Source organism: Panulirus ornatus, chromosome 19 (genome assembly GCF_036320965.1).
Source record: "Panulirus ornatus isolate Po-2019 chromosome 19, ASM3632096v1, whole genome shotgun sequence".
Taxonomy (NCBI): domain Eukaryota; kingdom Metazoa; phylum Arthropoda; class Malacostraca; order Decapoda; family Palinuridae; genus Panulirus; species Panulirus ornatus.
Window position 1 is genome coordinate 62,421,203 of NC_092242.1, and position 24,365 is coordinate 62,445,567.

At 40.4% G+C, this 24,365-nt stretch overlaps 1 protein-coding gene and 3 long non-coding RNA genes across 6 annotated transcripts in view; 3 read left to right on the forward strand and 1 right to left on the reverse strand.

Annotated features, from left to right (window-relative positions):
- The window catches only part of LOC139755574 (protein mono-ADP-ribosyltransferase PARP3-like), a 42,031-nt gene extending 31,364 nt beyond the window's left edge, over window positions 1-10,667 (reverse strand). For 2 of the 3 annotated variants that reach the window (XM_071674053.1, XM_071674054.1), the window contains exons 1-2: window positions 3,621-3,717; window positions 1,836-1,885 (exon numbers count right to left, since the gene is read on the reverse strand). In XM_071674053.1, the coding sequence (XP_071530154.1) occupies window positions 1,836-1,885 (50 nt within the window). In that variant the 5' untranslated portion in view covers window positions 3,621-3,717. Of the gene's footprint in view, window positions 1-1,835; window positions 1,886-3,620; window positions 3,718-10,514 lie in introns of those variants that run through there. The other variant, XM_071674052.1, reaches the window with a different exon arrangement.
- LOC139755578 (uncharacterized) lies at window positions 9,510-11,655 on the forward strand. The gene is made up of 2 exons (XR_011714128.1): window positions 9,510-9,847; window positions 10,530-11,655. It is a non-coding gene; the product is annotated as an uncharacterized lncRNA (long non-coding RNA).
- Window positions 11,656-13,302: 1,647 nt separating this feature from the next.
- On the forward strand, window positions 13,303-15,324 carry LOC139755572 (uncharacterized). The gene is made up of 2 exons (XR_011714127.1): window positions 13,303-13,439; window positions 13,988-15,324. It is a non-coding gene; the product is annotated as an uncharacterized lncRNA (long non-coding RNA).
- A 5,244-nt stretch (window positions 15,325-20,568) lies between these two features.
- Window positions 20,569-23,077, forward strand: LOC139755289 (uncharacterized). The gene is made up of 2 exons (XR_011714066.1): window positions 20,569-20,699; window positions 22,212-23,077. It is a non-coding gene; the product is annotated as an uncharacterized lncRNA (long non-coding RNA).
- The last annotated feature ends 1,288 nt before the right edge of the window (window positions 23,078-24,365 follow it).

Genomic DNA, 24,365 nt, shown 5'->3' on the forward strand with positions numbered 1-24,365 from the left:
TTACCATAATAAAGAAATTAAACAAGAGAAAATGGAGCACTTTATCAGAGATTAGAGGTATGACCATACAGAAGGGAAATCGGTATGGAAAACTTAACACTTCAGAAAGGTTATGAGTAAAATACTCATGAATGTAATAATAATCACTGTACTGACAATATCTAGCCTTTATACCTAACACACTATTTCAAAGTTCATTAAAGTTATAAGTAACAAAATTACTAAGATTCTGTTCTAAGGAAAGACCTCCAATGATATTCTATCACTTCAACCAGGATCTTCCTATACGTTCCAAATGTGATCTTTTTTTTTCTGCTATTAGAGCAAGACTATACATGAATCTTCTCTGGTCATGTCAAACCATGATCCCAATTGCAAAGCTCAAAACATTTGTCAAAGTACTTTCCAAGTCAACTAAATTACCATAAGCGTGAAGACAGTAGTATTTGCTAGTACTACGAAAAACACTATGTACTTGCCTAAGTAAGTGCAAGTACACATAAGATGGAAAGGATGAGTAAGCAAGCATGGAAAGACAATTACGGCAGTAACAATTTAAATAACTTAAACGGCAGAAAACAAAAATAGTGGTATCATGATAGCAATCTTAAACATGTTCAATATAAAAAAAAAAAAATCTTGAATCATAAAATCTTTAGCTTCAAAGTTTACAAGAAAACATAAACGATTCTTAAAAAAAATCTAAGTGGTATGTTCATCTGTCAAGATCATGCCATATAAACTCTCTTATCATCACGAAAATCACTCATCACTCTAAGCTACACGAAGCACAGTCAGACTCACCACCCCATCCTTTATCAAAATACAATATGCACAATTTCACGGCTCTATATTCACTAAAAGTGCACCCTATGTTCACTAAAAATGCATCCTACGTTCGCTAAAAATGCTCTATACTTACAATATACACTTGTTCACTATTAAGTAAACCAAATTTGATGTTATCCCCTTAACTGCTGATGTGATGTACACGCAGTAAAGGGCCACCTCCAGATGCCGACTTTGAATGCCGTATCCGGTATGGGGCATTTAAAAAACTTCTGGCATGGTAAACAAACATACTAAATCACGAAGCAGATAATTGCATCTTACAATGTTTTCACCGCCTTCACCCATAATTCTTTTTCAACTCAGCTGCTTTGCTTTAATCAACATCATACATGGGCTAATCTTTATCAAACAAAAGGAGGAAAACTAAAAGCAATGCTACATACAATTATAAGGTCACACTCCTCAAAAATTTTCTATGACAAAACAGCCAACACAGTTACTTGACTGGTGTATACTTATCCCTCTCTCTGACAATAAATAGCTAATGATTCAATGTTACTGCTAGCTACCAGGAGCTTTACGTGTTCTTTTATGGTAACTTGTTTGAAGAATTCACTGCAAATTCTCATTCGTTATGTGTCCTCAATTATTGATAAAAACTCATCGTCCTCACTGTTTCTTTTTTAGAGCACAATGTTCTTGGTGAATATTCTAAGGGCTCGTCACTCAAAAGCAATATATATATATATATATATATATATATATATATATATATATATATATATATATATATATATATATATATAAAACCCTGTCACCCCAAACTGACCTGCTCTATAAATCTCCCTTAAGGAACATTTACAAATGACTCTTGTTAACCCGTAACTTTACTATTTTCAGTATCAGAGTTGCCATGACTACAAGCAAAAGCCAACTGTCTCGCATAACAAGACCTTTAAATTCCCACGTATACAAACACACAAACAAAACACACATACACACTCTCTCTTATTCACAACTGTAGTAGCCCTTTAGCAACTTACAAGTCAGAGATACTCCTTTTCCGCTTAGCAGTACTATCGCGGTCACCCATCTGAAAATAGAAGTGAAAGAACGAATGAAAATCAGCGACATGTACTCAGCAACTAATCAGTGGTCTTTGACGTGTATAGTTATGACTCAATAAAGGAATACAGATACCTCTTAATATTTACACTTAAGATTCCGGGAATACCTACATGTTACAGTGTGTGTGTGTGTGTGAGTGTGTGTGTGTGTGTGTGTGTGTGTGTATATATATATATATATATATATATATATATATATATATATATATATATATATATATATATATATTCCCCATACTTTACTCACGTTTCCCGTATTAGCGAGGTAGTGCCAAAGACAGACGAAGAAAGGCCACATACGCTCACATCTATCCATTAGCTGTCATGCGGAATGCATCGAAAACAACCACATAAACACACACACACACACACACACACACACACACACACACACACACACACACAATTAGAGAGAGAGAGAGAGAGAGAGAGAGAGAGAGAGAGAGAGAGAGAGAGAGAGAGAGAGAGAGAGAGAGAGAGAGAGTCCTTACCTAGAAAGATATGGTCGAAGTAAACTTACTAGCCCCAAAATACGATAACCCTCGATGGTAAGTCCTACTTCTAAATTTTGGTCACTATTGGTTCATTTCCAGAAAAAGTTTTTTTTTTTATAAAACGCTATAACTGGTTAATTACTACGGCCTTTAAGTATTAGCCTTCACATTATAAATACTCGAACCAGATATAAACATTTCCTTTATAAATCCCTAAAAATATTTATTTCATTTCTAAAGCACACGTTGACAATAAAGATACACAAACACACTTGCTTTACCTCTGCCTAATGTATGCGTTCTTAAAGCACAAATAATACGAAAAATATATAAAATCAATGAAAAACATGCTAAATACAGCAGTCGCTACAATCAAACGGATTTAACGTTTTCTCGGCCATGTTGACCTTGTACAATGGCATGTCACACAAAACTGAAAACATCGGCGGATTGTCTCATATCTAGTGATAGCACCTCACATCTCGTGATGAGGTGATGGTGGCATGTCATGTATAGCGAATTGTTGATCTATATTCGCTGACTGCGTGTTCCCCATACCCGACAGTACTGTGTTTGCTGTATGGTAAGACCATGTCCGTTGCATGGTTGCACCGTCAGGCGCACGGTGCCATAACCGGTGCACATTGCTATGTCTGGCACCAACACACATACGTGCACTACATGGCTTCTTTCATGGTAAAGTGCATGGCGTTTTGAGCCACGCCTTGCTCATCATATCCCTCATGGCAACATCTCGCTAAGTCATCTGGCCCAGCCCATCTATGTCGAATCAATAATTCTCTTAGTAGTCAATCCACGATATTCTGCAGAGAACTGATATTTAGACTAAAACATAACTCAGACCTTTGTTTTCCACGGTAATGCTATTAATTAATTAAACACGTACGTTTTGTTTTACGTTGGGGAATACTAATTCCACTTACCCGGACAAGGGTGAAACACAGCTAATTTCATACTTTTCAGTATACTTTAATCCCCTTACAACATAATCGTCACGCAAACCCGGTATACATGACGCTGCCAATATCATAGTACTCTTTAATATAAGCAAAAGCCTCTTTATAACACCCCCTCACCCCAGCATCCTATTCACCCCCACACAAATTCTTTTCCTTCGCGATGTCGAACACATGCTTAAGCTACCGTCGGTGAAATGAATGAAACTAAAAACGATCTATTTGCTTACTGTACACAGGTGATGTAGTTAGAAGTACTCGTGTATACAACCACCTTCCCTCACTTGTTGTAAACTGCCAGCAGTGATCTTACGTCTGACAGCAACGTGTAATGCCCAAGTTGTTATACTGCATTTTGTGATAAATCACAAAGATTTTGTAATCATATTAGTATCCTGTGATGAGGAAACTGATGAGCATAAGAAGAAAAAAAGTAAGATATCAAAGACTGTTATAACTGAAGCTGAGTGGACAACTGACGAGAGTATACAATCATAAACGTTGATAAATGCATCTGAAGGCTACCGTGCATGAGAGAAAATGAAATATTATTTAAGGGTAACTATCGCTTCTTGTAGTTTATAAACTACGTACACCCTGCACTGAGTACAACTGTAATTCTCTCTATAAAAAAAAAGTTATATGTGTCTTCTTAATGTCTGACTGATAACTCTGTACACTCATCAAACATTGTTTACGGCACTTATCAACTGAACTGTTATCACACAGTACACTTATGATACAACTGCTATTTTGATATCAATACTAAAGCCGGTTACTCCAGAAGAGTGTGATGACCGGATACCTTCTGTCCATTGCGACTCGTACAATGTTTCTGGGATTACACACAATCTGCCTAACGAATTCAATCATTTAGAAAACCTCTGATAAAAGACTGGTGATGAATTAAGCAAGAGACGTCGTAAAAAAAAATGTAAGAACTTTTAAATTATACAAGTGGTGGATGAATGGTATGAACTGGAAGAGGATGTGGTAAACGTTAGGCAGAATACAGAAAGCTAAAAAGGTTGCACGGTTGTCGAAAATGTTCAAGAGCTGGGGCGCCGCGAGTGTAAAAATCTTCCCCGTACAGTACAAATAGCCACACATATTGTCACATGGCGTTAGATCTGTGGTTAAGTGAAGGGTTAGTGCGCCGCAACTACCCATATCTATTATTCGATAAATAAAAAAGGTTAAGCATTTGAATAAATTAAATAAAAACTAAAGGTATGAACGTAGGAAGGAAATAAGAAACCTGACGGCAAAAAAATTTAAATATTCAGTACTGTGCCTGTAAGCCATATGGCGACTACAGAAGATGCGAATCATTTTCTAAACACGACCAGAGTCCTTAGACTGAATATTCTGAGAGGATGTTCGAGGCTCTGTTCAGAGACGTTCGGGATAATTTTTCAGCTGCTTCTCATTATAGGTGCAAGCGATGTCGATGTGTCACCACAGGCGAACCTGCAAGAAGATAAAGTGTTGTCGGGAGTGACGTCACGTAAGGAACGTCTACGGACGGAGGATGTGCCATGAGGACAGCGTCAGTCTGGATGGAATCACATAGCCAAGACTTCAGGTCCTGGAGCGGTACGCTTGTTTCTCTAGACCTAGCGAACTGGCCGACTCGTGCCTTCACACGGTGAAGCAGGTAGGGAGGACAGATCACGAAGGCTGTCTGAGAGAAGGTGTGTCCTCCTTTTGGAAATTGGAAACGACGCTGATTGGTGCTTCCGTCGGGTGAGCCGCAAGTCTCATTCCTCTGGAGATTAGGTGGTCAGGTGAAGTCACACGCCGCGACGCTACCATATCAAGTTGCCGTCAAGAAGGAAACACTTTGTGGAGCGACGCTTGGTCGCTATATCTAGCTAGCACTGGAAATCTTTCCCCTAGGTGGGTCTAAGGAAAATCATGTGCATTCCCTAAAAAGACGTAGAGTTATAAGTTATTTGATCTAGGTGAGAGGACTAAGTAAAAAGAATATCATTACATATCAAGAGCATCTACTAGAAAACTCACAACAATGGCTTTAAAGCTAGTAATCTATAATACAAAAAAGATGCAGTAATACACTGATTTGGAAACAGGGTTGCTGATGGGAGAAATAAGCTGCCTGATAGGTGTAAGTGCAAAAGCTACTGAACGTTTCACGCGCAGATTGGACTGTGTACGTGATTGACACCATGCGTACGAACAGGTGCTACGCTGGCATGGTGTTCTTCCGCTCTTTATGCTCAAGTATTCTCATGTTTCTCTCCCACAATAACCAACAGCATAACCGCTCCAAAAATAACCAACAACAATACCGCACAAAAAAAAAATAGAATAATATCAGTACCACAGAAAAACTGTAAACATCATTACCAAACTAAACATTACAAACAGTATTACCACACACTAAACACAAATACCACTAATACCACATTTCAAAATTTCCAATCTACTGTTCGTTCCACTTATCTCCGTTACTCAATCTTTACTCTCTGCTTTCTTTTCTTTTTTTTGTTAATTCATTCCCGTAATAAAAACTTCCAGTAACACGACGGCTGTGACGATGATGCAAACACAGAGGTGGAGAAGGAGGGAGGGAAGAGGACTTGTTGTTGAGGAGAGGGTTAGAGATTAGTGATGGGGGAGGGGGGGTGCGGGAGGGGCAGCTCCGGCACCGGGTGAGTTAGTTCACCAGTCTTTTCCTACAGTTTATAGAGTGCTTTCGTACCTAAGGGAGGGGGAGGGGAGTGTCCGTGCGGGAAGTTTCCTCACAACTGACTCGGTAACTTTCCATAGCCTGTCCCCAACAGACTGTGTGACGGTGTCTGCCGGAAACAGTTGGGGCCGGAATGAGAAACATGCCAGTACGTTTTCCTGAGCACCAGTGTTTTCTTTAAATATGACTATGTTTATTCTCATGCGAGATTCCCTTATAATCTATCAAAAGAAATTAAATTGCAAAAATTTGTACTTTGTCTCGTGCCTACCCACGATCTCTCTCTCTCTCTCTCTCTCTCTCTCTCTCTCTCTCTCTCTCTCTCTCTCTCTCTCTCTCTCTCTCTCTCTCTTCATCAAAACATTTATAGTGGAGTGGGGCTCCATAAACCCTTCATCCGACCTTGGGTACAGCCATGTGAGAGTGCTTGTGTCACTCTCGTAGGCGTGTGTGTGCTCGAGCCTTGATGATTGTAAGAGACAGTGCGGAGAGAAACGTCTTGAAGTCGTCTGTAAACTTTGGCAATTTTTTTCATCTCGTTTTCTTTCTATCTCGTACTAAAAACTCTCCTAGTGATTCAAAAGTCTTGCGACGAAGAAGCGAAATGCAAACGCAGGCGAGGAGGAGCGGAGGAGGGGAGGTGGGGGACTGAGGAAGGGGATTGGGTGAGGAAGGAGGGTGTGGGCGGGGCAGCTTGGTGGCGGGGCCGTCCCGATTGAGTCAATCTACCAGTCTTCTCCTAATCATTGAGTCACAGTCAGGTACAGGATACACAAATCGTACTTCCCCAAGGAAGTTTCCGCATTTGAGAAGGAGTAACTTTTTACGGAAGTTTCCACAGCAAGTGTGACGTACAGCGTGTCCACAGTGTTCCTGCGTGATAGTGTTCCTGCGACTGCCTTGTGGTCACATGCCTGCGTGTTTGTATGTCTGTGTTTGCATTCTTGTGGGTCGTGCGTTGTGTGTATGTTTTACTGTGTATGACTATGTACATCTATGTAACTTTGCTGTCGTCTATTCTACTAGGTTAAGTGTGCTTACACACACACACACACACACATATATATATATATATATATATATATATATATATATATATATATATATATATATATATATATATATATATAGTTTCGTGTTTTATTTTCTGACCATTTGTATATCTGCTAAAAACTTGATGCATGGTATACAAGTATATGTATGGATATGTTGTTTTCAGTTTCCGAGCGGTAGCTTAGTCGTACTTTTTTATGTGCATATCTATAGTGAAAGAGAAGAGAGAGGCATTTGGACGATTTTTGCAGGGAAAAAATGCAATTGAGTGGGAGAAGTATAAAAGAAAGAGACAGGAGGTCAAGAGAAAGGTGCAAGAGGTGAAAAAAAGGGCAAATGAGAGTTGGGGTGAGAGAGTATCATTAAATTTTAGGGAGAATAAAAAGATGTTCTGGAAGGAGGTAAATAAAGTGCGTAAGACAAGGGAGCAAATGGGAACTTCAGTGAAGGGCGTAAATGGGGAGGTGATAACAAGTGATGGTGATGTGAGAAGGAGATGGAATGAGTATTTTGAAGGTTTGTTGAATGTGTCTGATGACAGAGCGGCAGATATAGGGTGTTTTGGTCGAGGTGGTGTGCAAAGTGAGAGGGTTAGGGAAAATGATTTGGTAAACAGAGAAGAGGTAGTAAAAGCTTTGCGGAAGATGAAAGCCGGCAAGGCAGCAGGATTGGATGGTATTGCAGTGGAATTTATTAAAAAGGGGGGTGACTGTATTGTTGATTGGTTGGTAAGGTTATTTAATGTATGTATGACTCATGGTGAGGTGCCTGAGGATTGGCGGAATGCGTGCATAGTGCCATTGTACAAAGGCAAAGGGGATAAGAGTGAGTGCTCAAATTACAGAGGTATAAGTTTGTTGAGTATTCCTGGTAAATTATATGGGAGGGTATTGATTGAGAGGGTGAAGGCATGTACAGAGCATCAGATTGGGGAAGAGCAGTGCGGTTTCAGAAGTGGTAGAGGATGTGTGGATCAGGTGTTTGCTTTGAAGAATGTATGTGAGAAATACTTAGAAAAGCAAATGGATTTGTATGTAGCATTTATGGATCTGGAGAAGGCATATGATAGAGTTGATAGAGATGCTCTGTGGAAGGTATTAAGAATATATGGTGTGGGAGGCAAGTTGTTAGAAGCAGTGAAAAGTTTTTATCGAGGATGTAAGGCATGTGTACGTGTAGGAAGAGAGGAAAGTGATTGGTTCTCAGTGAATGTAGGTTTGCGGCAGGGGTGTGTGATGTCTCCATGGTTGTTTAATTTGTTTATGGATGGGGTTGTTAGGGAGGTAAATGCAAGAGTCCTGGAAAGAGGGGCAAGTATGAAGTCTGTTGGGGATGAGAGAGCTTGGGAAGTGAGTCAGTTGTTGTTCGCTGATGATACAGCGCTGGTGGCTGATTCATGTGAGAAACTGCAGAAGCTGGTGACTGAGTTTGGTAAAGTGTGTGGAAGAAGAAAGTTAAGAGTAAATGTGAATAAGAGCAAGGTTATTAGGTACAGTAGGGTTGAGGGTCAAGTCAATTGGGAGGTGAGTTTGAATGGAGAAAAACTGGAGGAAGTGAAATGTTTTAGATATCTGGGAGTGGATCTGTCAGCGGATGGAACCATGGAAGCGGAAGTGGATCATAGGGTGGGGGAGGGGGCGAAAATTTTGGGAGCCTTGAAAAATGTGTGGAAGTCGAGAACATTATCTCGGAAAGCAAAAATGGGTATGTTTGAAGGAATAGTGGTTCCAACAATGCTGTATGGTTGCGAGGCGTGGGCTATGGATAGAGTTGTGCGCAGGAGGATGGATGTGCTGGAAATGAGATGTTTGAGGACAATGTGTGGTGTGAGGTGGTTTGATCGAGTAAGTAACGTAAGGGTAAGAGAGATGTGTGGAAATAAAAAGAGCGTGGTTGAGAGAGCAGAAGAGGGTGTTTTGAAATGGTTTGGGCACATGGAGAGAATGAGTGAGGAAAGATTGACCAAGAGGATATATGTGTCGGAGGTGGAGGGAACGAGGAGAAGAGGGAGACCAAATTGGAGGTGGAAAGATGGAGTGAAAAAGATTTTGTGTGATCGGGGCCTGAACATGCAGGAGGGTGAAAGGAGGGCAAGGAATAGAGTGAATTGGAGCGATGTGGTATACAGGGGTTGACGTGCTGTCAGTGGATTGAATCAAGGCATGTGAAGCGTCTGGGGTAAACCATGGAAAGCTGTGTAGGTATGTATATTTGCGTGTGTGGATGTGTGTATGTACATGTGTATGGGGGGTTGGGCCATTTCTTTCGTCTGTTTCCTTGCGCTACCTCGCAAACGCGGGAGACAGCGACAAAGTATAAAAAAAAAAAAAAAAAAAAAAAAAAATCTATAGATCGTTACAAGAGTCGATGCATGTTTCATGTGTCGGCAAGTATAGGTGTTTCACGACACAACTATAATCAGTTACACCAGTCACATACAGAAATATTACTCCGTCAAATATCTTTTATCATACGGGTCGGTATTTTGTAACTTCCTGTGATCGCTCTGACGCTATCAGGCACACCCACTTTACGCGTTGCGTCCTAAAGCGTATGACGTCACGTCCTATTTTTTCGGTATATATTTCAGACGTTGTAAGCTTAGTTCATGCATTAGGTTTCCAACCACTGAGAGAGCAGTTTAAATATCTACACAGCCTCGTAGTGTTTTAAACTGAAGAAAAGATATCTGTGAGTATACTAAATCATATATAACAATCATTTCATAATAATTGGTTTACTTGCATAGGAGCTTATTTTAAGCCGATAATGTATCCTTCTATTCAGCGTTGATTCAACAATAAAAAAGTAAGTCTGTAACGATAATTTCAATGCTATTTTTTTTAATTTAGTTGACTAATACATGCACACATGAAATATGTAACGTTAGTTTATATTCTTTGTTAATCATTCTACCTGTGATGAAACTCTCGCTCATTCTCAGGAAAAAAAAAAAAACAGGAAAATTACATGGCTCATCTGACCTTGGTCTAGATACCCCATCCCCGCTGTTATCAGCAGCGGGTTGCAAGCTCATGGCGCGAGATTTCTTCATAGAAATTATTGAAGACATGTTAGGGAGTTAAGTTGCCACTCGTTACAAACACACTTTCTGTTGTTGCTATCTATAAATATGTAGAGGTTGTCACAGATGGGAGGAAGAGCATAAGCCTTCATTATCAAGTTTGATTTGCACGGACTGTACCCGAAGTACTGGGAAAATACGAGTCACAGAAGTAAATTATTAGTGTACAAAACCGTTAGGTCTGAGTTTACGTTCGTAGACAGTGCTGTAGTCATCACAACACGAACTTGCTATAGGTACGCTGGGAATAACGAGTTACTGATAAACAATCACATTATCTTTCCGCAGATAACAATGGGTGACTGCAACGACGGCGGCGGAGGAGGAGGAGGAGGTGGTGGCGGTGGTGTATGCAGCAGCAGCAGTGACGGCTTCACCTCCTGTGGCGGTGGAGGCTTTGGCTTCGGGGGCGGAGATGGCTGGCATACCACCTCAGATAATTCCACGGGCTGGTGGGGAGCAGGGCACTCCAGCAGAAGTAAAGGCGGCGGCGGCGGCGTCACTACTGGACACTACTCTAAACACCAAAAGAGACGTAAACGCCAAGCCAAGTCCCAAGACGAATGCTGTTGCGTCTGTTGACAACTGCGGAGCGCGTGCGCTTCGCTGCCATGGCACAAGCTAGGGGATTAGTACTAAGGAAGAAATAACCAGAACAACGTACCTGCCTCTATTACCGGTCCGTGAAGACAATGAGTCAAAGAAGGAAACTGTCCCCAGAAACACGTCGTTAGTACAGCTCCAATCAGCTTCACACCGTGTGAGATCATCTCATACACTGGAGCGTCATGCAACCCTTAAAGGAGAAGAGCAATGAATGTTCGACTGGAAAAAGTTACTGTTCGCTCGAACTTAGCGCAATATATATATATATATATATATATATATATATATATATATATATATATATATATATATATATATTTATTTATTCATCTATTTATTTATTCACATAAACCCTCAATACAATATGAGCTTTATTGTATACATACACCACATGTGCCTCACATTCAAGACCCTAATTTTTTTTATGAAATCATGTTTTATTGCTAAACAATAAACCTAACAATCTAGCGTAATATTAGACAGATGTAATTAAAATGTAAGACGTGATCCCTGTCTGTAGCTTCCGTGTGAATACGGATATCTGTCATCATACATCTTGTATCACTTAAGGCTAACCTTAAAGTCAGATCTTCAGCTTGCCTTACAAACCTTGAGCACGACCACACGGCCCTTCGGTATGACGACCTGGCTTTTCCAATGATCCTTAAAGGTCAGATCAAAAGTCAGACTATTATACCAAAGGAATGCACCGTCATGCTCAAGGATCGTACTGGTGTGCCTTTAACTTCATCACACAAATCATTATCTTTTACTTTTGTTTGATCAGTAAATGTCTAAATATCTAAAATGTCTTTTAATATTCATCTAATTCACTAAGGAAAACAAAATGATAAATCGCTGTACATGTCCTGAACATTATTTCCCCCGTCAAAAGGGTTTTTTGTATGTCTCCGACCATCACCACAAACAAACAGGCCACATACATATTGAGTATGTGTGGTCTTTGGATTACTAATCTTTAAACCAAGAAAAATGAATTAAAATATTTTTGTTGGCGATTATATGTTGACGTAGACGGCCCTAATCATCCTGGCAATTGATAAGCCCAACACTCAACACTTCCGGTGAAAGTGCATATGACTTTCGAATCATCTTGAACAGCTGAGAAGGGTGTACAAGTCTATTTGACTGGTGGTTATGATATGACATTGACGGCTTTAATGACCATGGCAATCGATAGGCCTGCAACCAAAATGACCAACGAAGTAAACACGTACACATATCAACACAATTTTTTTTCTCGATTTAACATAACAAAGATATGCGTAGGAATACGATGGAAATATGAACAAAAGTAACTGAACGTAAAGACACACACACGCACACACACACACACACACACACACGCCTTTCTAAATACATAACTACACAGTTGAACTTGGAAGCACACGTGAAATAAGAATAATCAATACAATATATCGTTGCATGCAACCCATCGAGACCCACATCAGGCACAAACTGCACTTGGTAACTCTCCTGAAGGTCAGCGTCAGAGACAAGAGGGACGCGGGTGGCAGGGGATGGGATGGTGTGTGGGAGGGGGGATTGGAGGTGGGGTGTTACACGGAGGAAGGGGTAGAGGTTAGAGGAGGGAGGTAAGAGCGGGCGGCACGGGGATCAGGCTGGGAGGTGGATGGCAAGCCGGGTGTTACCACCACTTTACTCATATTATTTTCGAACTTTGTATTAGTAACAGAAACATCATCACGGCTTAGGTTTAGATTGGTTGTTTAGTTTGGGCTCGTGCAAAGAATGTAGAGATGTGTGATCTGCGTAAGGTTATGGAAGCGTGCGAGTGATGTTGTTTGGAAAACCTTTTCTTCTACTTTATAAGCAAGATGTAGATACCTGGTACCTGTGCACAGAAATAATGACTTCAACAAATATCAGTGAAAAGGAGGAACATGGCAGCCTTGTTTAGATGTGTATTTTCGCTCGCCAGAATTTTCCCACAACCTAACGCGCGCATTGTTTCTGACGAACACTACCTTGCCACCCGCTTTTGGGGAACTTTCCAAGGCAAGCTTTTGTCTTGGCGATTCTTTGCACGCACACACAGTATCATTATTTGTAGTAGTAGTGGTAGTAGTATACCCGTTGTGCGATATACGCTTACCCCCACTAACCTTCATGTGTGACCTTCACTTCCACTATCCGCAGAAACTACGATAATATTAGTCTTTTAGTAAATATGAGGTTCTTCGTAGTCTTTTCATTCATATTTGCACATTCTCTGTATCTATACAGAACTACGTAATTTACAAGCACGTGTGTGAGGGCTGTATATGCGTATATATATATATATATATATAAAAATATATATATATATAACATTATCACTTGGTATCACTCGATAATTTCTTGCGTTGTTGGCTTCCAAGCCTGACAATGTCGTCATCAGAAGCGCCTATCGCGTTCAGTATTGGGGATTCCCAAATGACGTCACATCCTGCTCACGGGTATATATACAGGTTGGACACTTCATTACTATGCAGTTATTATCCAACTACCGAGTGTGAGACAACTCTGAACAAACGTAACTCATACAACAGTTGAGGAACTTACTATCATGTGAGTATATATAAGCAACCTCATACCTGACATGAGTTTTAATATTTCGCATGTCGCATGCCAAACATTTGTGTAAATGATTCAAGAAATAGCTAATGTGACCTCTAAACAGTCGACAGACAGTAGATACTGTAAGTAATCATGTTAACCACACAAGGTACCTCAGTACTAATGTCTTTTTTATACCCGTGTTTAAATACAAATGGGGAAAAAATATAAGGTTATCAAATTGGCAGAACATTACTGTACATCGTGTTTATAAACCAGCTACAAGAGAGGCTTTTGAAGTGAACCTTGATTATAGGATAAAGGATTTGATTTCGTATTCTCTACGTTGCTGGTAATCATAAATCAGTTATATCGTAGAAAACGACACCCGTTGGGTGTAGGGAAGAGGCGGATTCAGCGGTTTCCGCTTTGGATGGGGACAAATATTGTTGTTGGGAGAAACTACGTGTTAGGAACTGCCCGTTTGGTCCATGTTCTCCCAGAGATACGGGACGGCAGTGAAGATAACTATCTAAAATTATCAATCTTTCATATTGCAGATAACAATGGGTGACTGCGGTGGTGGCTGTGACAGTGGGGGAGGTGGTGGAGGATGTGACAGTGGTGGTGGCGGCTCCAGCTCCTGGGGTGGAGGATGCGACAGTGGTGGCGGCGGCTCCAGCTCCTGGGGTGGAGGATGCGACAGTAGTGGAGGGAACTACTCCTCTACTGACTACGACCCAGGTGTATCCTACAGTAACTTCAGTAGCAGCAGATACTACAACGGCGCGGGCGGCTCCAGCAGCACATCTTATGCCAAACGGAAGAGAAAGAACAATGGTTCAAACCAAAAACAAGCCGAATGTTGCTGTATCTGCTGATGACTCCAGGAACTTCGGTTGCCATATAGCATAACCCTGAAGCAACCCCCGAAGATATACATTACCATGAGGTTTATACGGACAACCGTCCTTACGACACGAGCAGCTGTATTTCAGTGTGTTGAAAGTACAAGAGAGAGAAACGGTATGACTTAAGTGTTCGAAGATGTCTCTGCTTCGTCGTCTATAGCTATGAAAGCAGTGAGTCTCTGAAGACAATGAGTATATGAAAGAAGTGAGTATATGAAGGAAATGAGACTCTAAAAGTACAGAGTCTATGAAAACTCTGATGAAGACAAAGATTGCTAAAAAGGGGTGTTCCCTGCGGGCCTCAAAGAGAACAAACATTCCACCAAGACGAAAGTCTAGGAACAAAGTCTTGTAAAACTAATAGGGAATATTGTGATCTGCTTTTTGTTGAACCTAGTTTTAAAGGATTTTCTTCACAAGTATAAATGTCATGTCTAAAGCCAAAATAATGACCTGTAAATTACAATGAACGCTTACAATTGTATTGCGTCAGTCACAATCATTCAGTTAGAAAATAGTGAGATTCAGTGGTAAACATGTGAAAATTCACAGGCGCAAGGGGCAGGTCAATGTATTATATATATATATATATATATATATATATATATATATATATATATATATATATATATATATATATATATAAGATTTTGCTTATTTGATTGCCATCAAAGTGTTATCATAAGAATAATCAAAGGCTGTATTTCGTGCAGAACATCGAAATCTACTCATGGGAGTTAAACGAGGTAGATCTTAATCCAGATATACTGCAAATTCTTTTGTAAATAGGTACCTGACTCTGTATTAGTATAAGAGTTGTGACCAGTAGCGTGATTGTATCAGACTTTTTATGATAATACATACTCTATCAAACCCTTTTCAGTGACGAATGTATTCATTTTTAGATATATGCTGTTTTTTTACATTAAGAATTTTATTTTCTTAACATGATATCATTGTATATAGAAAATAAATGTTTAACAAAACGTGTTGTATTAATTTTCCCAGGTACATACCAATATTCATGTAATTCACAGAAAAAAAAAATGAAAAAGCTCCTCCCCACCCACTATAACCTTCAAGTCAGCAGGCAGGGAAATTGATACTCAAACAACACAATGCTGTACATACAGAATATACTGACATGGACAGTTTTATAGTGAAGGTTAAATGGAAAACTAAAACTCGTTTATATCATAGTCATCCTTAAACAGGCTTACGCACTGTTAATATCATGAAATGCTATGTGCAACCGAGTTTTAGATGTAGTGATATTAAGTTAGCTTCGGGTTAAGACAACGACGAAAGTCTAGTTTTTATTGATAATCAAGATTACATTATAAATAAGTCACGCGGGATTTTTACTGTTATCTATCAAAACAGGTATGTCACGTACACATACCTACACTACGTACACGTACTCTCACGTGCTGCGTAATTACATAGGTGAAGAGCACCGACAGCTGCGGGTGTTGCCCACGCGGTATCAACACGGCCTGCCTACCCTTCACACACCCTCTCCTCTCACCAGGCGTCACACATCTCCGTACGCTCGCTGATACACATCAGAGACATATCTCTACAACTACTCACACATGCATAAATAAAACCTTTTTTCTGATAAATGCACAAATAAACGACCCTTCAAATCCTCATACATATATACATATAAACATATGTACCCACGCACTTAATGCATAAACACACTAAAATAAAAACAAAATATGTGTACCACATCCTCCATTATGACCCTCGTCATCACAGGTGAAGACCATGACAGATTTCGAAAGGCAGTCGCAGCCCACAAAGAAAATACCACATTACGCCATAAAGACATTAAAGAATTCCCGACAACGTACATAGGGGACGACCCTACCAGTTACGCCCTAAATTTCCGAGAAATACTAAAGACTTGGGAACTACACTAGGCCTTACTAGACACAGGAAGTCCTTGTTAGACAGACATAACAGCACCGACTCAAACTCTTCTAAGGGACTAGCAAAAATTTGACAGAATTTTACAAAAAAAAAAAAATCAAAAAATCCCGACTTTGCGTAATAACAAAAGTAAGTCAATCTAAACACAGTGTTATATGCAGTAATTTATATTCTCAATGTACGAAAACAATGGAACAATGCGATCAATTTCAACATTTGAGTTTCAGAGACTAGGAAGCTTCTCGTCCCGTTCTCTTTCCAAAGGCGTCTATAACTTTGTTAATCTTTCATTAGTTCTACAAATAAACTGGTTCAACCAAGGAGGGCTCAGACCCCCTCAGGTCTCAAATGCTTGCTGGCCTAAATCATTCGGGTAAGACGACACAGTCTGTGGAAGCAGAGAGTTGAGAGGAGAACAGACTAACGAAGCTAGGAGAGGATATCACAGATCACACGTCCACATAACATCCGCTTTAATAACACCACTGTGTGTACGGCGCTTGAGCCTCACTTGCCTTCTTCAAGTGAGATTCGAGCACGATCGGCGATTCGCCTCAGGATTCGAATCGATTTGATATAAGAGTAAATTTAACACTGTAAGAGGCTAAAGTGAAATTACCGCTTTCCTTTTTGCCCGACATTGCAGGAAAAATGCACTCGAGCGACTTGGTCTGTCAGTCTGCACTATTTCTTTTTTTTTTTGGGGGGGGGGGGGGTTGAAGTCCCCTCCCACTCATTCCCCTATGCAAAACTGATACACCTATGGCAGTAAAAGCGAAAAAAAAAAAAATGGAAGACAACTTGTTAATACGACTAGGGTCTGGCAGCGCTCCCCCAATATAAACTCTAAACACGCACAATAATAATTGATACTACTACTACTACTACTACTAATGATAATAATAATGATAATAATAATTAAACCCATTAACTCACACACACACACACACACACACACACACACACACACACAAAACGGATATTCCCTGACAAGTCCCGGATAATACCTCCTTGAAGCAATGGACGTAATGCCCAACGTGACGTGTCATGTGATCCAACCGTCAACCATGTCACAACGGAAGTCAACAACGAAAACAAAACGTGTGACGTAGATGAGGTTGCTTCTAGAGCAAATCACCATACGGGCAACGTACAAACATTAACATGGAATCTAGGACACAGCTGGGCAATTAATTAGGCAACAACGCTACGCACATAATGCGTAGCACAACACTCACCAGCGCGGTGCAGAGAACGCAGGGCCACAGATGATTCAATTCTAAAGATGATTAACAAATTGACTCGTCACCTCAGAGTGTCATCTTGCCTTTCATTTGATAATTTTCCAAAGCCGACACCATTTGCTTAGTCATTTATATGTGTGCTAAACATTCATTCAAATTGCAATGTAAAACCTAAATATGCATATGTTTCTCAGTATGTCTCTTTCTAAAGCTAGCTACCAATCAGTTTCATTCTAAAGCTAGCCTCTAACAGAAGTCTCCTAAAGCTACCCATCAATCCTAAAGTTACCCATCAATCAGAGGTTTCGTCTTAAAGATAGCCACTATCAAAAGCCTTCTTCTATGTTTCCTTCTAAAGCAAGCCACTAATCAGAATCCTCTTTCTAAAGCTAGCCATCAACCAATGGTCTACTAAATCTAGCCACCAATCATTGGTCTACTAAATCTAGCCACCAATCAATGGTCTACTAAATCTAGCCACCAATCAATGGTCTACTAAATCTAGCCACCAATCAATGGTCTACTAAATCTAGCCACCAATCAATGGTCTACTAAATCTAGCCACCAATCAATGGTCTACTAAAGCTAGCCACCAATCAACGGTCTCGTCTCAAAGCTGGTCATAAATCAAGTCTCGATGTTAAAGCTAACCTCAAGAGGTCTCGTTCTAAAGCTAGCCATTAGAGACCTCGTTCCAAAGCTGGTAGACAGTCAAACGTTTCTTTATAAGCAATCAGGGGGTCTCGCTTTATAGTTGTCACTTACCAGAAATCTCGTTGTAAAGCTACCCACCAGTCAGAGGTCTCGTTCTAAAGCTAGCTACCATTCATAGGTCTCTTTCTAAAGTTAGCCACCAACTAGAGGTCTCGTGCTAGAGCCAGCCACCCCATTCAGAGGTCTCCTCCCACAGCTGATCACCAATCAAAAGACTCCTTCTACAGTTTGCCACCAGTCAGAGGCGTCCTAAAGCTAACCACCGGTCAGTGGTCTACTTTTAAAGCCACCCAACTATCAGAAGCCTACTTCTTAAGCTACCTAACCATCAGAGGCCTACTTCAAGAGCTAGACCAGTTGTCAACCAAACTCTTCCTCACAGACGACCTGCCTTCTATCAACCGATATACTAGCTCTTTCTCAAGCCACTGATCATTCCCGATTTGTAAAGACTTTCCTCAATGTCTTCGCGAAGGTAAAAACTGATCGGAAATTACAAGATCCCAACTGCCCAATCATATGAATTATGACGTACTTGCCCTAACCTAGGCGATTCTCACCGGCTCTGAAGCGAGCAATCAATCGAAACAGCTCTAATAGAAGGTTTGAAAGCTACCCATGCATCTGGAGGCTATTGAAGACTCTTTGTCAACGCCAGGTCCAGTACTGACCGACCCAGTAATCAGGATGCAAGAAGTGGGTTCTATGCTTGGCGCCATTTCCTTCCATGCTCATGGGTGATGTCTGTGACGTAAATCGCCTTTGTTCAGCGGCCGCACCCCATCATCATACCCGCAATGGCGAGTGATAATGATATCAAGTTCCACCAAGTCTTAATCCTTTTTCTATAACTCATCTACATCACAGAATATCCTTAAACGTCCAAAGGAGAATCTAACAACAATTTCACTTCATGAAAATAAAAAAATGTCCGTTTTCTTTGCAGCATTAACAGGAAAACCTTAAGGGAAAGACAGGAAGTAGGGACGACTTTGTAAAACTTGTTAGTCCAGACCATTACATAGACCCCGAGTGTGTATGAATTTTGTTCACTCCTTACCATGGTTTTATGCTTGTATCATGAAATTCATTCTTTGTATATGATCATAAGACAAGTAAAAATCATATTCCTTCATGTTTTCAGTGGCATCTGAACAAGGGTTGGCTTATTCAGAATGTCACTGCTATGTTAGTGATGACGACTTTGGCAGTCCATACGCCTGAAGCCTAAATAACCAACCAACTAAAACCTTACTCGCCTCCTATCAACTCTGCCCATATTTCCATATTTTCCCCTCTGGTTTACAACGACAAATCAGTTTGTCTTTGTGTACCAAAACCTATAGTGTAATCGTAATATCAGAAAAGCAAAAGCAAGGGATTGTACAGAACATCGAATGGTACAATAATTCTTTATGCTAGCTGAGACGGCACGGGCTGTTGAGACCCTAATCAAGGCCATCCCGTTAACGCTATATATATATATATATATATATATATATATATATATATATATATATATATATATATATATATATATATATATATCCTAGCCTGAGCCACGTACCCAATTTATTGATTAACCCCTTGGAATGGATGGACAGCTACGTTGACTGTAGACCGACTGCCACAACCAGGATTCAAACCTATGCGCTCGACCCTGGCCGGCCCGTGAGTGTCACGGTCAGGAACAGTAAACGTTCATTTTGAGCACCGAACATGGTGGTTTATTTTGCCGACTAGTCGCAATCACGGGTTAAACGTTATTTTTGCCTGCAACTCTGATTTCAACACTGCCTGGTGTGGTACGCTTCTCAAGAATCCGGAACCCAACCTCATTAGTATGGAATCCTCGAAGCCAGGGCTCACGAACCTATGGTAAGCTGTCACAAACCGTTAGAATGCATCAGTAAGCTGGTCAAACACGAAACGATGAAAAGAAAATATATCAAATTGTTGTAATCTCCAGTATAAAGCATCAAAACCGAGAACTTACGTTTTCTCTTACAAAACCTTAGAATTAGAACATCTAAACATTGACAATTAAATATAAGAGCTCTATGAACTAAGTATGTATATGCGAGGCGTGATTCCTAGTATCCTACGATGTCTTGGAGTGCAATTTTATACCAAGGTTGGCAAAGAATACCAAAAATCCCTAGACGAAATAAATATTTGGCATTTTCTTTGAAGTAAATCTTTTGCTTCCCAACGTAGTAAGTCTTACTACATTCCTTAGGACTAAAACGAAATCCTAAATATATAATGTGGTACCGTATCTAAATATTCAGAGTTATCTAACGGGTCAAATGGTTTCGGAATGGCAGCAAATGTCCAACTCTCCCAGTCTCTCTCATGAGTCCCATCTTTAGAATGGACGACCTACGGCCCACGATCCCAGTTCGTCTTGGACAACAGTGGTAGAACGAAACTGTACATCGGTAAAGAATCGAAACTGTACATCGGTAAAGAATCAAGTTAGAATTTGTTTTAACCTAAGATAAGAAAATTCGTCATATAAGTTGGTGGGATATAGTGATGACTATTTAGCAAGTTACTTTCAACATAAAAAACAATAACACAGAGCGAATCATTGCCAGTGATGCTGGAAAAGATATCGTACGGTTTGTTGTGACAAAAAAATGTGAAATACATGTACTTTTCTGTATGCATGTATACTAATTTGTAGTGCATGTATTATGTGTTATCACATCCCCCACTTTCATGTGAATCTTATTTACGTGGGGTTGAATAGGTACTTATAAATACCGTTTAGATGAACTGATGTTGAGGAACAGGGGATTTACTCAACCCACCATGCAGGCAAGAAGGGATGAATTCCCAATTCGCTTGCGGTTCACTTCCTCCCCTGCATCTTTATTATTTACCACATGTGTGATGAACAAATTCTCTCTGGTTGACAGTAGTGTTTAGCGTGAATAGAATTTTCTCATTCCATATATCCTGGCTCACTAAACAGAACTGTGACTTTTCCTGCAGAGTACTTATTTCGAAATATGACTGCCAGCCAATTACATGCATGGATGTGCCTAGGTTTCATTAATCGACATAATTCTTGAACATTACCCAAGTAATACTGACTGGTTATACGGGCGAGTGAAATGTGTGCATATATATATATATATATATATAGCCTACGAAGAAATTCTCACCGTGCTCACTGGCAATGATTAATCATGTAATTTTGCATACTATTAGCCTATGAACGGAAGAGTTTGAGTAAATTCTACACTGAAGTATGTTACTACTGGTGTGAGAAAAGAAAGCAAGCAGGTCCACATCTAATTTTTCAAATACTTTTACGTATAAGCCTTCTTATACTGACGTCTTAGTATAGCCACCTTAGACTGATAAGCCTTGGTATATCCTCTTTAAAGTGATGAGCCTTGGTATATCCTCCTTAGACTAATAATCCTTGTGTAGCCTAATTAGAATGCTAAGCCTTGGTATAGCTTCCTCTTTAGGTCGATAAGCTTTGATGTAGCCTCCTTAGTGATAACTGTTGTTACAGCGTTCCTGGGATGGTGAGTGGATCGTAATAAGTATAATTGCTTGAAAGCTATTTCAAGTGTCATTAAGTTACCTACCTCCCCCCCACCCCCTCCTCCATCCACCCAATCACAACGGTACGATCTTTGAGCACGACCTTTAAGTACGATGGCCTGGCCTTTTACATAACCCTAAGGAGACAGGTCGAAGACCAGGCCGTCATACGTAAGGATCATACCGCCGTTCTGTAAGGATTAAGCTTGGAGAATGCTTCACAAGCACTAGAAAGCACCGGTAAAAATACTTCACAACCACTGGAACGCACTGGTAAAATCATTAGTTGCACACGGAGAGTGTATGTGTTTGGAAAGACATGAAATCATCAACCAGTTGTAGTATATTAGAAGCGTAAATCAAATTTTGGTTGATACACTTTCAACGCTAATTATGGCTATGTCTGTTCTCAGCGGAGGCGGAGGAAGATGAGCGACTGCGGCTGTGACTCAGGTGGCGGAGATTCGGGTGGCTGTGGTGGAAGTTACGACTGGGGAGGTGGTGGAGATTCCTGCAACTACGATTCGGGTGGCGGTGGCGACTGCGAGTCGGTTGGTGATGGCGACGTGTACTTAGAAGACGGTACTTTCAGGGGCGTCAAGCGGACCCGTGTCTCCAGGCCAAGGAGCGGCTCGAACAAAAGTTCATCATCTACCGCTGCATTTGTGGTGCTCTTGGTTGCCAGCGTATTTATCGGTCTATTCGTGTGGTTCCTCTTGAGGTGATAACTCGGCCAGGTGTGTGTGTGTGTGTGTGTGTGTGTGTGCGTCTTCTGATGGTACCATCCCTCTCGACATACTACTGCAATAGTTTTGTTAAACTATCTTCAAGTGTGACAACGGATGGATCCTTCTGTGGGATGGCTCATGTGCGTCTGTGTGTGTTTATATATAATAACCTAATCGTAGACTACGAGGAGGGAGTTCCACATTCGTGGGACCCCATCTCATGAGCTGTCTTTACTCCCATTCAGGTCAAAAACTTCTATACGCTCTTTTTAAGGGTGTATGTGTATCTCTGTACAACAGCGATCACTGCGCAAAACATACCGCTTTCCTCAAGTAATCTTACGCATTGTAGAGACGAAGAAAAAGAAAATGGGTTTTGTATAGATCTGAATACGTAACGTGTCCAGTATCGTCCCAGATGAAAACGCTGCTTTTGTTTTTGTGATTACCAACTGGAATAACCAGAAGGAAATGCAATTTTGTAGTAAATCCATTTATTCCACGTGTTAAATTAAATATTCCATTCTGTATCAGTTTTATATAGTGTACAAGGTTTTTTACTATCCTTCCCAGTAGTTTTTTTAAATCTATCTATCATCTATCTATCTATCTATCTATTAATATATATATATATATATATATATATATATATATATATATATATATATATATATATATATATATATATATTTGGCTCCGCCTGCAAGAGAATGAAAAGGTGAAAAGCACCTTTGGCGAGTCTGTATCATAAAGAGTACAGTCTCGTCGAAGAACTTCTCAATCCACGGGGGCCCACAATTTCATGATACCTGAAGTAGCGCAGTCTTCGGCTGTAGGAGGTTTTGGAATGAATTCCATGGTAACGCCAATACTCTTAGGAAGAGGTCCAGTGCTAATCATCATGATGTAAAGTCATGACATATGCAATCGTTATAAACGATGCTAAAAACAGAAAACCACAAGAATGAAGCAACGTGCAGATGGATGAACGGTAAGGGCATGTCACACTGATACCCCCTGGCTTGAGGCCCGGAACCTGTTGTCCTCCCCCACTTCCTTTCCCTCTTCTCTTAGCTTTCTCTTTCTCACCGCACTCCCACCAGCCCTCAAACAAATCCCCTCCCAACTTTTTCAACACCCAAAAACCTTTCCTTCCAATTAAAAATCAAGAGAGGTCTTCGTGGCTAACCCTAGACACCAATGAATGGTGAAGTGAGGTAATCAGTGTGGTTCTCACCGAAAACATTCGTTCATGAGTCCACATCATCATACTTAAAGTATGTAACGTGCCTGAAGTAGAACGTGCTTACAAAAGTTGACAAATAAAATGATCTCTTACATTTGGTTTTATTATAGCTATTTGGAGATCTTTTCCTCACCCACCCCCTCAACTTTCCCCCTAACTGACCATGGACCATGGCATCTTTTAGTCATCCAAGATAAGAACACATTGTAAATAAGCTTTAGTAACCTTTTGACATAAACTGGAATGAATGGCTCCCTTTGGGTGTAATAGCCCGACATTTAACGTTACACATGAAAGATGGATAAATGGAGTAGAGATAATAGCATGCTTTCTTCAGGGTCACAGTTCCACCTTTAAATCCTTATCACCTCTAGTTTCAACAATCGTACCACATGCGTGTTTTCCTGAACCAGACATTCCCACTATTTCTCTTCCACATCCAGCAGATCAAACTTTGTTAAAGGTGGTTAAAGAAAATAAACTGACTCCAAATTTCCAATACAAACAATAGCCGACTTCGTCAGTGGCACATGCTTTAAGTCCGTGGGCAAACGAAGGTGGCGCGTCGAGTCTTCTCAAAGTTACTTTCGTAT